The sequence below is a fragment of the Ovis aries genome, chromosome 16 (genome assembly GCF_016772045.2).
Source record: "Ovis aries strain OAR_USU_Benz2616 breed Rambouillet chromosome 16, ARS-UI_Ramb_v3.0, whole genome shotgun sequence".
Taxonomy (NCBI): Eukaryota; Metazoa; Chordata; class Mammalia; order Artiodactyla; family Bovidae; genus Ovis; species Ovis aries.
In genome coordinates, this window is record NC_056069.1 from 14,108,521 (window position 1) to 14,126,868 (window position 18,348).

Genomic DNA, 18,348 nt, shown 5'->3' on the forward strand with positions numbered 1-18,348 from the left:
GCTACCAATCCCGAAGCAGCGGCGCGGCCTTCTCGTCAGCGGCCGAGCAAGTTCCAGGATTGGCTGGAATGGGTGGAAGCAGATCCAATCAGCAATCAGCGCGCGCGCGTTCTGGGCCGTAGAGCCACTTCTGGAGTAGGCTGAGGCGGCCTGAAGTCTGTGGTGCGGAGGAGGTAAGCGTTTGCCCGGGAGAGCGTCGTAACCGGTGAAACTTGCTCCCGGGGTTGACAATTCCTAGGATATGGAGCTGCAGACCCCCACGGTGGGACCCTTACCTCCGAGAAACTGGATACCTGTCGTCCCACCAGGCCTGAGTCCCGTTCTTCTCCGGGTCTAGAATCCCACCGGTTATGAGAGAAAGACATAGGGGTGGGGAATTTGAAAGAACTAGTTAACTTTCGGGCCTCCCTTGAGATTTGCCAAACATCTTTTTTCCTGAGCTTCTTGATTCTTTCACACACAGTCTGAAGAAGATAATGAGCGCTTGTTACTGTGGGGGTTGAGTGGTGGGGCTGGGGAGTGGGGCGGGAGGGACTGGGGCGGGAGGGACTGGGCAGAAATCCAGTCACGCCGAAGTGGCCCAGGCAGGACCATTTACCTTCTGGTCTAGGTTTCCATTTCTTAGTGGGCTTCTAGACTTAAGCTCTCTTACTTAAAAATGATTTTTTTTACTCTGGTGAAAAAAACAAATATACAAAATTTACCATAAAAATTGAGATATAATTGACATGTTAGTTTCAGGTGTACAGTAGTAATGATTTAGTGTTTGTATGTTGTATGTATTGAGAAATGATCACCACAGTAAGTCGAACATCCATCATTATACATAGTTACAGAATGTTTTTTACCCCTGTGGTGAGAACTTTTTAAGTCTACTCTTCTTAGCAACTTTCATATATGCTTTCATATAGCATAATTTTCTGTAGTGACCGTTCTGTACATTATATTCCCATGACTTACTTATTTTGTAACTAAGTTTGTACCTTTCAACCCTCTCCACCCATTTAGATACTACATGTAAGTGAGATCATGTGGTATGTCTTTCTCTGTCCAACTTATTTCACCTAGCATAATGCTCTCAAGGTCCATTGGTGTGGCCAGTGAGGAGGTTTCATTCTTCTTTATGGATGAATAAAATTTACTGATATGTCTGTCTATATCTATTGCATTTTCTTTATTCGTCAGTTGATAGACACTTAGGTTGTCCTCGCTGTTGTAAGTCATGCTGCCACGAACATGAGACTGCATATATATTTTTGAATTAATGTTTTCGTTTTCTTTGGATAAACCCAGAAGTGGAATTGCTGGATCATATGGTAGTTCTGTCTTTACCTTTTTGAAGAACCTTTATAATATTTCTGACAGGGGCCACACCAATTTATGTTTTCACCAACAGTGAACAAGGAATTCCTTTTCCCCCCGCATCCTGGCCAACACTGGTTTCATAATTGCCACTCTAACATCTCATTGTATTTTTTTAATTAATTTATTTTAATTGGAGGCTAATTACTTTACAGTATTGTAGTGGTTTTTGCCATACATCGACATGAATCTGCCACAGGCGCACATGTGTTCCCCATCCAGAACCCCCTTCCCACCTCCCTCCCCATCCTATCCCCCAGGGTCATCCCAGGGCACCAGCCCTGAGCACCCTGTCTCATGCATCGAACCTAGACCTGCGATCCACTTCACTTATGATAATATACATGTTTCAACGCTACCCTGTCAAATCATCCCACCTTCGCCTTCTCCCACAGAGTCCAAAAGACTGTTCTTTATAGGGTCATAGTTACCATCTTTCTAAATTCCATATATATGCGTTAGTATACTGTATTGGTGTTTTTTTTTCTGACTTACTTCACTCTGTATAATAGGCTCCAGTTTCATCCACCTCATTAGAACTGATTCAAATGTATTATTTTTAATGGCTGAGTAATAGTCCATTGTGTATATGTACCACAGCTTTCTTATCCATTCGTCTGCTGATGGGTATCTAGGTTGCTTCCATGTCCTGGCTATTGTAAACAGTGCTGCAGTGAACTTTGGGGTACATGTGTCTCTTTCAATTTTGGTTTCCTCAGTGTGTATGCCCAGCTGAGATTGGGATTGCTGGCTTGAATGGCAATTCTGTTTCCACTTTTTTAAGGAATCTCAATATGTTCTTCATGTGGCTGTACTAGTTTGCATTCCCACCAAGAGTATAAGAGGGTTCCTTTTTCTCCTCACCCTCTCCAGCATTTATTGTTTGTAAACTTTTTGATAGCAGCAATTCTGACTGGTGTGAGATGGTACCTCATTGTGGTTTTGATTTGCATTTACTTGATAATGTTAAGTACTTTTTCATGTAACTGTTGGTCATGTATATGTCTTCTTTGGAACATTTTCATTTTTAAGTCACGTTACTTTTTGGTATGGATTTGTCTGAGTTCTTCATGTATTTTGGATAGTAATCTCATATCAAATATATGATTTGCAAATATTTTCCCCCATTCAGTTAGTTGCCTTTTCATTCTGTTAATGGTTTCCTTTGCTGTGCAGAGGCTTTATAGTTTAATATAGTCCTACTTGTTTATTTTTGCTTTTTTGCCAAACTCCCCACATCATCACCAAGACCGATGACAAGGAAGTTGCCACTTATATCTTCTTCTAGGAGTCTTAGAGTTTTAAGTCTTACATTCAAGTCTTTTAACCATTTGGAGTTAATTTTTGGGTATGGTATAAAATAGTGGTCCAGTTTCATTCTTTTGTGTGTGGCTGTCCAGATTTTCCAACACCACTATTGAGAAGACTCCCTGTCATGTATTCTTGGCTCATTTGTCATAAAATTAATTGACCTTATTTGTGTGGGTTTATTTCAGGGCTCTTTATTCTGTTTTGTTGACCTATGTGTAAAATTTGCCATCTTGATCTTTTTTATCCAATAAATATAACTTGTCAAATGGTCTCCCTAAAACAATTCCTCCAGAAGCCCACTCAGAAGGCATCTAGTTGCCTGTTTCAAACCAGATAAATTGCTTCTTTGCTTTTGCTTTGTGGTAGACCCCAGATGGGCTTTGCTGGTAGCTCAGCAGTAAAGAATCCACCTGTAATGAAGGAGTCACAGTACACATGTGTTTGATTCCTGGGTGGGAGAAGATCCCCTGGAGAAGGGCATGGCAGCCCACTCCAGTGTTCTTGCCTGGAGAATCCCATGGACAGAGGAGCTTGGCGGGCTACAGTCCAAAGGGTCAGACACGACTGAGGCAACTTAGCACGCATGCACACACAGACCCGAAATACAGGGAGGTAACTGCCCATAGGAAATACTTGTTAAAGGTTCACCTCGCCTCTAAATTTTAAATTCCCCCTGAGTTCCCTAGTGGCTCAGTGGTAAAGAGTTTACCTGCCAATGCAGGAGATGTGGGTTCGATCCCTGGGTGGGGAAGATACCCTGGAGAAGGAAATGGCGGCCCATTCCAGTATTCTTGCCTGGGAAATCCCACAGATAGAGGAGCCTGGTGGGCTACATTCCGTGGGGTCGCCAAAGAGTTGGACAGGGCGTAGTGACTAAACAACAGCAACAGCAAATTTTAAAGGCTCCCATTATTTGACAGGTCCTACCTAGAAATTCTCATTTCTTCTCTGCCTTCTGCTCTAATCACACCAGTTTCTTTTGTGTCTCACAAGTTTTTCATGTTCATACTTGCTCTAATCTTGTTTTTAATTCTTTGAGAGAGCATCTCTATAGCAAAGCTAACCTTCATCTTTACAGTTTCTCATAATCATTGCCATTCTAGGGAGCTAGCACTGTGTACTGAGCACTGTACTAAGCCATTTGTTCTTCCCAGTAGATTTCTTTGATCTTCGATATAGTTAATTCTGAAAGCACTTGCAGTCTTTATTGTATAATTTACCACACTTGTAACTACCTGAAAAAATTTCAGATATTTAGTTGTCCATTTATTTATATTGTCTCTCTTCATTGAAAATGTATGCTGCATGAGGGCAGACTTCATCTACACAGTTAGAGCCACAGTGTCTGACAAATGGCACACATTAAGATAATGTGTCAGATAAATAAATATAGCTTAGAATTACATGGGTACTTCCTATTAATTTATTTCATGTATATTCTTCCAATGATGGTATGAGGTTCTTTAATTAATATTAAGTCTTGGTTTTAGATCTTTTAAGTTTGTATGGCATAGTATCTCTAAATATAGCACTACTGTTCTTCAATAAGTGACTCCAAATTGTAATACTGAGGACTTCAAAATATCTGAGGACTTGTTCTCTTTATAGAAAGGTAGATTTAAGGATATATATTGTAGGGAAAGGATAAATTTAAATCCTTGTGTTAGTCACTCAGTCGTGTCCAACTCTTTGCGACCTGTGGACTGTAGCCCACCAGACTCCTTGTTCCATGGAATTCCTCAGGCAAGAATACTAGAGTGAATTGCCATTTCCTTCTCCAAAATTTAAATCCTTAAATATTCTTATTTATTTGTTACATTGGGTTGTACATTGAGTTGTATATTCATGCTACATTGAGTTGTACATTCAGCTAATTACATTACTTTTTCTCACTGATAATGAATTTTATTGGCTAGTATTCTGCAAGATGGGGAAGGATCAATTTGCACTTAATTTCTTAATTCAGTTCAGTTCAGTTCAGTTGCTCAGTTGTGTCCGACTCTTTGCGACCCCATGAATCGCAGCACGCCAAGCCTCCCTGTCCATCACCAACTCCTGGATTTCACTCAGAATCACGTCCATCGAGTCCGTGATGCCATCCAGCCATCTCATCCTCTGTCGTCCCCTTCTCCTCCTGTCCTCAATCCCTCCCAGCATCAGAGTCTTTTCCAGTGAGTCAACTCTTCGCATGAGGTGGCCAAAGTACTGGAGTTTCAGCTTTAGCATCATTCCTTCCAAAGAAATCCCAGGGCTGATCTCCTTCAGAATGGCCTGGTTGGATCTCCTTGCAGTCCAAGGGACTCTCAAGAGTCTTCTCCAACACCACAGTTCAAAAGCATCAATTCTTCGGCGCTCAGCCTTCTTCACAGTCCAACTCTCATATCCATACATGACTACTGGAAAAACCATAGCCTTGACTAGATGGACCTTAGTCAGCAAAGTAATGTCTCTGCTTTTGAATATGCTATCTAGGTTGATGATAACTTTTCTTCCAAGGAGTAAGTGTCTTTTAATTTCGTGGCTGCAGTCACCATCTGCAGTGATTTTGGAGCCCAAGAAAATAAAGTCTGACACTGTTTCCACTGTTTCCCCATCTATTTCCCATGAAGTGATGAGACTGGATGCCATGATCTTCGTTTTCTGAATGTTGAGCTTTAAGTCAACTTTTTCACTCTCCTCTTTCACTTTCATCAAGAGGCTTTTTAGTTCCTCTTCAGTTTCTGCATAAGGGTGGTGTCATCTGCATATCTGAGGTTATTGATATTTCTCCTGGCAATCTTGATTCCAGCTCGTGTTTCTTCCAGTCCAGCGTTTCTCATGATGTACTCTGCATATAAGTTAAATAAGCAGGGTTAAGGTATATTTAAAACATATATAATGTTTGATTTTTTGCTTAAAAATTATCTAAAATTGTTAATGACTGTTTATAGCTTTGTGAACTTAACTATATCTTTAGTGTATAGCAAGGAAGATTCTTAGTGTAAACATATTTGGATATGGCATAAATTGTTTAACCAACCTTCTACTAGTTAACATTCACTTTGTTAATGTTAATAGCCAATACTGATATAATTCTTTACATGCCAGGCACATTTCTAAGAACTTTGCATATGTTAACTCAGTTAATTGTCATAACAATCCTATAAAGTAAGTGATACTGTCTTCATTTTACAGATTAGGAAACTGAGGCATCGGCAATGTAAGTGACTTGCTCAAAGTCATTAGGCTTGTAAATTTGAAGCGAGAATTTAAACCAGGACAGTCTAATTGGAGAGTTCACTCACATGAATGTTTTTATTGATAATGTTGAGAAAGCATACCAATGTCAGTCAGTTCAGTTCAGTCACTCAGTCGTGTCTGACTCTTTGTGACCCCATTAATCATGCATGCCAGGCCTCCCTGTTCATCACCAACTCCAATGTAGACTTACACGAATAAAACTGTAGGATTATTCCTGGCAGTAGAATTTCTGATTCAAAAGATAAATACATTTAAAGTTTTAATGGATATTGCTAATTACCCTACAAAGGGATTGATCTTCAGACAATGCATGCTTTTTGTTCTACACTCTTGCCAGTATTGATTTTTTAAATTAATTTTTCACTATTGCTAGTCTGAATGAAAAAATAATTTTAATTTGCATTTTTATGACATGGGTAAGGACAATGCATTTTCTATATTTAAAATATTTTTTTTAATTTCTCATTTGTTTTCTTTACTCATTTCTATTTGAGCTTTTTTATTGTTGCCTTTTATTGCAAAATAAATACAGATAGGAAAAACCTCACACAAAATAAATGTAGAATTTATAAATTATTATAAGATGAATACCTTTATCACCATGCAGATCAAAAAATGAAATGCTGGTAATCATTTCAGAAGTCTCTCCATTTGGCCCATCTCAGTCACAGCCTCCCATCTCCTTTTACCTCCTCTTTCTCACCATCCAAAAGTAATTAATATCCTGACTTTTATAGTGGTCATTTAAAAAATTTTTTCTTTTATGATTTGTTGTTGCTTTTTTCTATTAATTTGTGAGCATTCATTGTTCATTAAGAAGTTAGGTCTTGGATGCCAAGTATATTACAAATTTTTTTATTAAGTTTTTGGGTTTTAAATTTTATATAGTGATTTTACTTAGTTTTGTCTAGAAAGGCCTTTCCTCGTCTAAGATCTAAAAAAATATTTTCTCCCTGTTCTTTATGGTTTGGATTTTTTGAGGGATGGAGGAGTACTCTAAAGATTGAGGCATATATCTGTGCTCGTTTTTCCTCACAAAAATTACGCATTTGTTAAAAAGAATGAGGAAAGTGTGTATGGGCCAAAATATATCTGGAAAAAAAGGCAATATATATCATAGGTCCCTAAATGTGTGACTCTGGAAAGGTTTTGTGTTCCATTGTTCAGTTGCCTATCTATGTGCTAGTTGAACACTATAATAATTAATATAATTTTTTAAAAATAACTTTGACAACTGGTAAAACAAGTCTTCCTATCTTAATCTTTGTGAGGATCTTGACTGTTTTGACCATCTGCACTTCCATATAAATTTTAGAATTAGCTTGTCAGATGCCACAAAAAAATGAAAACTTTTGAAATTTTGAAATAATATTGAATAGATCAACTTGAGAGGAATTTTACATCCTTACATTATTGAGTCCTCCAATCTGTGATATAACTTTATGTATCTTTAAAAACTCTCTATTGATAAATAATAGATTAAACAATATAAAATTAAAGTTCCATATGAATAGAACTATTTTGGGAGATGGGTTATTCTGGTTTGCATTTGGTATTATGGGATAGATATCCTCATTGTTTTTTATTACTCTGACCACCTCCTTAAAATTACCCAACATTGAATTTATGCCATCAGACTCTACCACCAATCATTTTTCCTTGCAGCAGTTATCTATTAGGTTTATATCATGCGCCTTCATTCCTTGAAGATTTTTGGCTCCTGACTCTGTCACCCTCTCTTATAATTCTGTCATAATTCTTGATGATTTTAATATCCATATAGAGGATCTTCCAAATCACCTGGCCTCTCTTTTTCTTGACCTCCTTTCCTCCAGTGATTATATTCTCCACCTTATCTTAGCTACTCACTCCTCTGGTCATACTAATTTAGACTTTGTCATTCTTTCATTTTGTCTGTTTTTACCTATGCTGCTACACCATAGAGGAAAACACACAAACGTGTTCTACTTTCACTTTAAATTCATGCCTACTAACCTCAAGTGGGCTTTAATGTTACCCAGTTATCCTACTATTTCACCCTCTTCCACTTTTTTATATATGTATTTTATAAAATTTTTTTCCCTTTCTTAAATCTCCACTGCATTTTTCCCGTCTTCTTTCGTAGCTGATGACCTTAGTTACCACTTCACTAATGAAAGAGAAGCAATCCAGACAGAATTTACATAAGCTTACCTATTTATTCATCTTCCTGTATCTGTGTCCCTAATATTCTGCCTACCTTTCCATTAAAATGGATGAACTGCATGTACATCTGTCTTAAGCCAATCCCTCTACTTGTGCATTAGATCTTTTTTTTATATTATTATTATTTTATCTATTTAGTCTGTACATTAGATCTAATTCTTCTTTTTCCTCTCCTTTCTCTTCTGCATTAGAATGTTTGCTTCTCTTACTATGTCATATAAAGATGCTATATTTCATCCTATCTTAAAAAAATAACTTTCTTAACCTTGTATCTTACTGCAGCTGGGACCTCGTTTCTTACCTTTAGAGAAAAAATTCTTAAAAGTGTTTTATATACTGGATATGTTCAATTCTTTGCCTTCTGTCTCTTGAATCTACTTCAGTCAGGCTTTCACTTCCATGATTCTCTTGAAGCTACTTTTATGAAGGTTAACAATGACCTCCATTTTTGTTATTTACTTCAATGAAATTGTGTGACACATTATTCCAAAACTTATGTAATAGGGGCCAGGCAGGTGCACAACTGTTAGGGCGTGGCCATTAGCACGGTGATTAGAAGTTGTGCTCTAACACTGGTCAGTCTTTCAGTGGTCTTCACAACAGAAAGTGCAGTGAAGTGGATCTTGGGCTTCTCTCCGGCTTCTCTCCAGCTTTTCCAGGCCTTCTGGCTTCAGGCTGGTGGGTGAGCTGAGGGGCCAGAGTACAGGCTAAGGGCTGTGTCCTGTAGAGATCTAGAGCCCTCACCTTGAAGCAGCAGGGAATGTCTCCCCTATCCCCGCCTCTGTGATCTAATGACCGTGGCAGTGTCCATGGGTCACAGTCTGTGGGACTTGGCCCTGATTTGGGTGGCCTTAGGGCAGGCTGGGTCTTGAGCACCTTGCTCCCTCAGTGATAATGGCTGGGTAGAGTCTGGGAACCTGGCCCTGAGGGCCCTACCAGCTGAGAGCTGTCTCTTCAGCCAGGCCCGGGCACTGGCTGGAAGACCTAGACTGAGTGGTGGATGGCTTCTCCCAGGCAAGGGAAATTGCTCATGTAGAGACCCCCCTTCTCTTAGCCTGGACCTTGGGGGGCCTGGACCTTGGGGGGCAAAAGTTGAGCTTTGGGACCTTTCCCTCTCTTGTCAGAACAGAGAATTAACATTTGTTTTGGTGGCGGTTTATAGGAACCTCAACCTGTGACCTCACCTCAAGAACAAAGGACCTCTGACCTCAATTTTGTTTTCTCTGCCTTACTCTGCTCTAATCACAGTGGCTTCTTTACTACTTCAGGACACAGCAGTCATGTTACTTCCCCAGGACCTTTGTACTTACAGATCTCTCTGCCTGGAGCCTCTTCTCCTAAATATCCATGTGTCTTACTTCCTTCTCTCCTTTGTATTTTTGCTAAGTTGTCCCATTGACCTTGTATGACCACCTTATGAAAAATCATGTTGCCCCTGTCTGAGCACTCCCTATGTTTCTTGCTTGTCTTGCTTTTCTTCATAGTACTTTAAACTATTTGATATATAACACATATGTATATCTTTTATTTTATTTATAGTTTATATTTGTTTATATTTGTTTTAATCTTTTGAGTTTATATTGTTTTCCTCAAGTGAAATGTAAGCTCCTTGGTTGGAGGAATATTTGCCTGTTTTCTTCACTGTTACATCTTTAGCTTCTAGGTGAGTATCTGGCAGGTAGTGGGTATCAATGAATATTGTTAAATGAATATTTTTTTACTTCAGTTTTTCTTAAAAGGTTAACAAAAATCATAAGGCACATGTCAGTGAATCAGCAAGATCTAGATCCAGATAGTACTACAGATGTGGAAGATGTTGCCGATGCTGAAGAAGAACTTATTAAAAAATGTGAAGAAATGTGGAAAGATATGGAAGAAGTACGTATCAAGACATAAAAGTGATATACTAATTAATTACTATAAGGTTGAATTCCATTTCAATAGTAGACTTAAGAAAGAATTACACTGGTTTCTGAAAGCAGTTATGCATGTGTGCAGTTGTGTTCGACTCTTTGTGACCCTGTGGACTGTATCCATATGTGACCCTACAGACCTGCCAGGCTCCTCTGTCCATGAGATTTTCCAGGCAAGAATACTGGAGTGGGTTGCCATACCCTCCTCCAGGGGATCTTCATGACCCAGGGATCAAACCTGCATCTCCTGTGTCTTCTGGATTGGCAGGTGGATTCTTTACTGCTGAGCCACCAGGGAAGCCTGAAAGCCATTATATTATATGATAAATACTTATATATTTTTTAGACTTATAAGCATTCATTTTAGAAATTTTATGCTAGGTGAGCTGTAGAAAGAGAAAAAATTATGGCAGTCCCTGTCCTCAAGGAGATTATCATCTAATTCAGGCAATCACAAATTATAATATGGTGGTAAAGTTTAAAGACTATACTTAAGAGGAGTACTAAGCCTAGCCCGAAGGTATCAAAGATAGCTTTCTTAAAGAGGAAATAATACTGAATTCATTTCAAAAGGATAAATAGGAGTTAGCCTGTGAAAGTGGGAGAGGTATACAAAGTAGAACAAAATATATAAATGTTGGGAGAATTTAGAGAACTCTTAGTAGCATATTATGACATTTAAATTAGAAGAAGGATTTGTAGAATGAGACTGGAGAGGTAATTAGGGGCAAGCACATGAAGAATTTTGTTGGATGAATATTATGGGGAACTATTAAAGGATTATAAACATGAAGTGGCATTATGAGATACCTTGTTTGAGGAAATAACTCTGGTAGTTTTGAAGAAGATGGAATGTAGAAAAGTGAGACTACAGAAAGAAAGAATATTCAGGAGGCTCTAGTAGTGGTCCTGTAAGAAGTACTAAAGCCAGAGTATTGTCATTGCGAATAGAAGAATGGATTCAAGAGATACTAAGAAGATTGGACTAAAAGGACCTGGAGGTTAATTGTTGTGAAATGGTGATATAGAATTACAGATAGTTTTAGGTTCCTAGCTTGGGCCGAGTGGTTAGTGGTTTTATTTTCCAAGATAGAGAATATAAAGGGTAAGAACACTTTATACTTAATGGAGTTTGAGTGAAAATATGAATTAATTTAGAAAATTTGATTGAATTATATGTACATTTTCTGAGTTAATGAGATAGAACCACTCTGGTGCACTATAATATGCTGGTAAAAATTTGTTTTACTCAAAATAGTGTAATATATGATATAGGCCATAGACAATTTTTTACATCTTGTTCCCAGTAAAATTTTATGTTAAGGCAGTTAATGCTTTTTTCATATTTTCCTTTTTAAAAAATTATTATTTTTTAAACATATATCCTTGGTACCCTGTGATTACTGAATTTTTAAGATACTTCGTGTTGCTTTTGAAATATTTTCAATATAGAATTTTGAATTTAAAAACTAAAAAATTTTTATGGAAAAGTATTGCAACTAGAAATAAGCACAAATAACATTTAAATTGGCCATATTTTTACTTAGATTTAATCACTATTAACAATTGTGAATTCTTTTTTCAATAGCATAGTAGCAGTGTCTCCTGATGATTTTATTTTCATATGATTTTAACTGCCTTCTTACCTCTTGTTATCTTTCTGTAGTGCTTTCCCCCATGTTCTATTATTTCCCATTTTTCCATGATCTACTTTCTAATTTATCCTAGCTATTAGTTTTTGTTTTTCTTATGCTCATTTTTTCATTCTGTGTTGAGTCAATAGTCCACTTGTACTTTTGTTGTGTTCATGTTGGGACCTGTTTGGCTTCCTTCTTGATCCTCTTGCTTGGAAAGTAACGATTTTAAAGATTGTTCTCATACATAAGATATTTGTATATCATTTTAGAGGAATATTACATTGGTATAAAAAGATAGAGGAAAGAAATTGTCTATGGTATATAGTGTGTGATTTGTTTTTCTTTTCTTTTTAAATCAAGTGTCAAAACAAATTATCACTTACTGGAACTGAGACACTCACTGATTCAAATATTCAGGTATGATTCCTTTTGTTCTTCCTAAAAGTAGAACACATTGTGTTTTCGGTACAAAATGTGTTTGTATTTATGCCAAGTATAACATTTTTGTTACTATCTGTATACTCAATGATTTGGAAAATTTTCTCCTCTTTCTGATTTAAGAGAAATATTCTAAAAACTTTTTGAATAATCTGTTATAAGTAAATTCTTTATTATTTATGTTTTAACAACTGCACATGCATTCAGCATGGAGTGAATTGCTCATTGGCAGCTATCGTGATACCTTGTTAAAAATTAGAACAAAGACTGTCCTACGTTGTGTTAGGTGCAGTAGCCACAGTTATTTACTTTCTATGTGGAATCTTGACTAATTTTACCCTAAGCATCATAAAAGGATTAAACTATTCATTTGAATAATCAAAGACCTATGGAATTAGTTTAGAAATATACCAGTGGTTCAGTGCAACAGGTTAAGAATTTAAAGTGTGACAGAGATGACAGCACAATCTTTGGGAAAGGGATGAATTAGTTAATAAATAATAGTGGTACAACTAGATATTCATCTGGAGAAAATAAAATTGGACTTCTGTCTTTTAGTGTAGAAACTTAGTTCTAGATGCTATGAAAACCTAAGAAAACTGGAGACTGCAGTCTTGGTAGACTGCAGAAGAAAATGGCTTGGCCAATAATAGAAATCTCAGTTCAGCTCAGTTGCTCTGTGGTGTCCGACTCTTTGCGACCCCATGAATCGCAGCACTCCAGGCCTCCCTGTCCATCACCAACTCCCAGAGTTCACTCAGACTCACGTCCATCGAGTCCGTGATGCCATCCAACCATCTCATCCTCTGTCGTCCCCTTCTCCTCCTGTCCCCAATCCCTCCCAGCATGAGTCTTTTCCAATGAGTCAACTCTTTGCATGAGGTGGCCAAAGTACTAGAGTTTCAGCTTTAGCATCATTCCTTCCAAAGAAATGCCAGGGCTGATTTCCTTCAGAATGGACTGGTTGGATCTCCTTGCAGTCAAGGGACTCTCAAGAGTCTTCTCCAACACCACAGTTCAAAAGCATCAATTCTTCGGCACTCAGCTTTCTTCACAGTCCAATTCTCACATCCATACATGACCACTGGAAAAACCATAGCCTTGACTAGATGGACCTTAGTCAGCAAAGTAATGTCTCTGCTTTTGAATATGCTATCTAGGTTGATGATAACTTTTCTTCCAAGGAGTAAGTGTCTTTTAATTTCGTGGCTGCAGTCACCATCTGCAGTGGTTTTGGAGCCCCCTAAAATAAAGTCTGACACTGTTTCCACTGTTTCCCCATCTATTTCCCATGAAGTGATGGGACCAGATGTCATGATCTTCGTTTTTTGAATGAATAGAAATCTAGACATGGTAAAAGAAAATTTAGATGCATTTGACCATATAAAAAGTTAAAAATGTTTTTATAATAAAAATTCTAAGAACAGAGTTAAATATGCAAATAATTCCAATGAAAGTTCTCCAGAAATACTGGGAGCATGTCAAAAGACATTGGAACCTTTTGAAGGCACTCAGCTGTCCATATTTGGTATCATGTGAGCATCAAAAAAAAAATAATGGCTTCAGCTGATTATAACAATATGAAAACATTAAAATCTGTGAGAATAATACTCCTCAGTAATTACTCAGTAATACTCCTCTCTTTCTCATGAGTGAGAAAGAGACAAGAAAAATGCTAATTTGTCACTTTGAAAAGTGCCTATTACAGCAGATTTTTGAAAACTGGTCATAAAAAAGTAAGTCATCTTTTGTAAAAGGGTTTGTATCCATCAATAAGTAAATAATGTTCTTTTGTACAGGGTAAAACTGAATATTATATTTGGGAAATCATTGTACAGTAAATAAATTATCTGGTTTCCTTGGGAAATGTGATTCTTTTCTTGTAGAAACTGGGACCTTCTGAATCAGAATCACAAGTGATGAAGCGTGTAAGTTTCCTGAATGATTTTCAGACAATAAGCCAAACATCAGTTTTGAGGGAAGTGCTTAGATAGTGGTAAATAATCAGTATCCTGAGATAGTCAGTAATAACATTATCCAAAGAATCCACAAAATGTGTTGGGGTCTCCAACATTCCTCCCAGGTTTGATGGTTCTCTACAATTATTCAGAGGACTTAATCTATAGTCGTCATATTCATGACTGAGATTTATTGCATTGAAATGGTACAGAATAAAATTAGCAAAGGGAAAAGAAGCATGGGTTGAAGTCCAGAGGAAACAAGGCATGAGCTTTCAGGACCCTTTCCTAGTGGAGTCACAGAAGACGTACTTAATTACCCGATTGAGTTGTGACGAGTGTGAAACATTGTCTACCAGGGAAGCTTATTAGAGACTCAGAGTCCTAAGTTTTTTGTGGGATGTAGTTACATAGGCACCCTTTTGCCTGTCAGTTATCAAAACACCAGATTCTTAGGAGGAAAGCAGGTGTTCAGTATAAATTGTATTTTCTTACAGTTAGGCACAGAGAGCCGCTCTTATCAGATTGGTGGGAACTTACTTAAGATCCAGGTTTCTAGATGCCAGGGACCAACCCTGCAAGCAGGCCTTTAAGGATAATTTCAGGCTTGCTTAGTTTATTCTTTTCAGCATGTCTATTTGTTTCAAAACTTCAGTGTTAAAGCTCAGTCCATTTTCTAAAGCAAGAAATTAGATATTTAAATGGGAAAATGGTAGGATTTCTCAAATTTTTAAAAAGTCACTTTAGAAATACTACTCTTTTCTTTGTTAGAAAGGGTTTAATTTTATAGCAGTATCGGATGTAATTTGCATATTTGCCTCACCTGGGCTTTAAAAGGTAAGAGCTGAGTTTCATCTATAGTATGAGGTTAAATTTTATTTTTTAATAGGTTAGAAAAATGAGTGTCAGTAATTTTATGTGTTTTGGTCTAATATGTTCAGGAAAAGTGATATAGAGTCCTTATCATTTTGATAGTTTTGCCTAGTTTAAATGCTACTTTTTAAGAATTTGATATTCTTTTATAGTAATAATAATTAGCATTTATAAGTGACTTTATAGTTCTCAAAACACTTTTTTACATTCTTGTTTAATCTCTAAGAAAATTATGTTAAACTCTTTGGTAAAAATTTGTAATACCTGTAGATGCATTTTTATATAATTAAGTAAATCTTTCAAAGAGACTAGGTTTTTCCATGTGACTATTCAACAGCCAATGTTATGATCCAGAGTAGGGTCTTTAAGCTTCCTGATTGTATTTTAAATATTGATTAAACAAGAGTACTTGAGGGACTTACCTGGTGGTGCAGTGATTGGAATCTGCCTGCCAATGCAGGGGCTGTGGATTTGATCTGTGGTCTGATCTGTGGGTCCAGAACTAAAATCCCACCTGCTGGAGCTCAACTAGACCCTTGCACTGCAGCTACTGAAGTTAGTGCACTCTAAAGCCCGTGCTCTGTAACAGGAGAAGTTCCTGGTCCCTGCGACTAGAGAAAGCCCAAGCTCAGCAGCAAAGAGCCCAGGCACCAAGGCAAAGACAAAGCACAGCCAAAAATAAACATGTAAATTTTAATTATAAAAAAAAGAGTACTTGGTAACTTTTTAATATAGTTATTACAGGAATACTTACTGCCTTTAAAATAATATTTATTTACTTATTTTTTATCTTTGATTGTGTTGGGACTTGTGTGTGAGGGTTTTTCTCTAGTTGGGCAGAGCAGGGGCTGCTCTTTAGTTGTGATATGTGGGCTTCTTGTTATGGTGGCTTCTCTTGTTGTGGAGCATGGGGCTCTAGGCACACAGGCTTCAGTAGCAGTGGTTTGAGAGCTCTAGAGCACAGGCTCAGTAGTTGTGACACATGGGCTTAGTTGTTCTGTGGCATGTGGGATCTTCCTTCACCAGGGTTTGAACCAGCATTCCATACATTGCAAGGCGGAGTCTTAATAACTGGACCACCAGAGAAGCCTCCCTATTGCATTTTTGAAATGTAAGTTTTTTTAATCTATTTGGCTACCTATAAAAATTATGTAGAAGAGATTAAAATGTTCTGAAATTTAAGCATGTGTTAGTTACTCAGTTGCATCTGACTCTTTGCAACCCTGTGGACTTTAGTCCACCAGGCTCCTATGTCCATGGTGCTTCCCATGCAAAAATACTGGAGTAGGTTGCCATTTCCTTCTCGAGAAATTTAAGCATACATACATGTTAATTTTATGGTCTAATCTGGCAACAGATTTATCACATAGATTTGTAATTTTAAAGATTAAAATGATTGGAATCACCTAATATCAGAAACATTTATTCTAATTTATTTTGGGCTAAAGGGATATACAATTTACAAACTTTGGTATAGTAAAACTTTATTTGTGTATGTATGTGTGATTTGTGGAATAAGTCTCATTTTATAATTGTTTTTTTATATATGTATTTAAACTTATTTTTAACTCCTCAGTTAAACTAGTTGCAATTTTTCTAAAAGTGCATAGAAAGGGGAAAAAAGAGCATCTTTCAAGCAAATTTGCCCCCCAAAATCGGCAAGAAATAGCATTTTTTTAAAAAAGAATATTACTTCAGAGAATAAACTTAAGGTACTTAGGTTCTTTTAGGTTGAGTGGTGAAATTAGAAATGATCATTTGTAGGACTGTATTGCTGCTATAATGGCAATTTATAGGCTATAATTAATGTGATTTAAAGGAAAATTATGTTGGGAGTGATAATTTTTTATAGTTTAGATGGATGTTACATTAGCCACTTATTTTAGGGACTTGTACTAAAGTATTAAGACTGTTTACACATTCATCTATGAATAGATATGAATATTCCATAGGAAATAACTTTGTTTTATTCTCTTCTTTTAATAGCTCTCATTATTAATTATGCAAGTGAAATGTTTGACTGCTGAACTTAGTCAGTGGCAAAAAGAAACTCCTGAAAGTAAGATTCTTATTTTTAGATTTATATTTTTATAAACAAATTAATGTTGAATTAATTTAATGATCACAAGAAGAATTCAAGATGTATTTAACTTTCTTGAAATTGGTCTAAATTCCATTGCTATAAGGAAGTCACCTTATTTTTATTTTTTTACACACAGAATTTCATACTTCTTTATTATTATAGATGAGCATGTCTGCCTCGCATTAGAATATAGTAATCTTGATTATGGAGACTTTATTATAGCTATCACTTTATTCTCATAGACACTATTTTATATGCTCAGTAGAAACTGTATTGTTTCCTAATGAATCAAACTTACATAGTGGAAGAGAGAAATTATTTTAGAGACTTGAATTAAAAGCTGCACACATTTTATGTTGCCTTTTGATTTGTCCAACGGTATTTTTGCCTTTAGTTGAGAAACAGAAAATTACTTAAAAATCTGTGGTTATAATACCCAGCTAGGAGATATTTTTCAGTTATTAAAGATTTCATTCCTTTAAGTGGTATGTATGTCTGTATTCGATCTTTTATATAGATTGTACTCTCTTTTTTTGTTTAGGTCTCCCTTCTGCTTTCTTCTACCCCTCTGTCTCTTTTCCAACTTTATTTCTTAGTTTCCTCTCCATTTTCTTCCAGTTATCAGGATTCTTTTTTCTCATTCTCTTCCTAAACAGTTTTATCTGCATTCTTGTTTTAAACTGTTAGGTTGATGCAAAAGTAATAGCAGTTTTGCAGTGTTGAACTTTGCCATTTAATATTGGAATATAATCTTAAATAAATGTGGTTATATTATACATTTAATGCACATTTGTAGCTTTATGTATTTTTTGCTAACGACATTACTTGCTCTTTATTTTATATTTATTTTAGACTAGGGAAATGGTGTTAGACAAAAAGGAAATTTGAGTGATTTTTCTTATATGAGTTTGGAATGTTGATGAAGCAGCAGAGATAATTTGCAGCATCAACAATGCATTTTTCTCAGGAACTGCTAATAAACATATAGTGCAGTGGTGGTTCAAGAAGTTTAGCAAAGGAGATGAGAGCCTTGAAGATGAGGAGCACATGGCCGGCCATCAGAAGTTGACAACAACTAGTTGAAAGGATCATTGAAGCTGATCCTCTTACAACTACACAAGAAGTTATGGCAGAACTCAGTGTTGGCCATTCTATGGTTGTTCAGTATTTGAAGCAAATTGAAAAGGTGAAAAAGCTCGTTAAGTGAGTACCTCGTGAGCTGACTCAAAGTCAAAAAAAATCATCATTTTAAGTGTTTTCTTACTGTATGCAACAACAATGAACCATTTCTCAATCGGATTGTGATGTTTAATGAAAAGTTGATTTTA

The 18,348-nt window shown here is 36.6% G+C and overlaps 1 protein-coding gene across 13 annotated transcripts in view; it reads left to right on the forward strand.

The window, feature by feature from the left end:
• Positions 1–120: 120 nt before the first annotated feature.
• Positions 121–18,348, forward strand: part of CENPK (centromere protein K) — a 56,949-nt gene continuing 38,721 nt past the window's right edge. For 5 of the 13 annotated variants that reach the window (XM_060400396.1, XM_060400392.1, XM_060400394.1 and 2 more), the window contains exons 1-4: positions 121–173; positions 9,845–9,996; positions 12,029–12,085; positions 16,924–16,996. In XM_060400396.1, coding sequence (XP_060256379.1) covers positions 9,880–9,996; positions 12,029–12,085; positions 16,924–16,996 — 247 coding nt within the window. In that variant the 5' untranslated portion in view covers positions 121–173; positions 9,845–9,879. Of the gene's footprint in view, positions 174–9,712; positions 9,782–9,844; positions 9,997–12,028; positions 12,086–13,992; positions 14,035–16,923; positions 16,997–18,348 lie in introns of all 13 variants that reach the window. The other 8 variants (XM_060400393.1, XM_042233741.2, XM_042233744.2 and 5 more) reach the window with 5 other exon arrangements.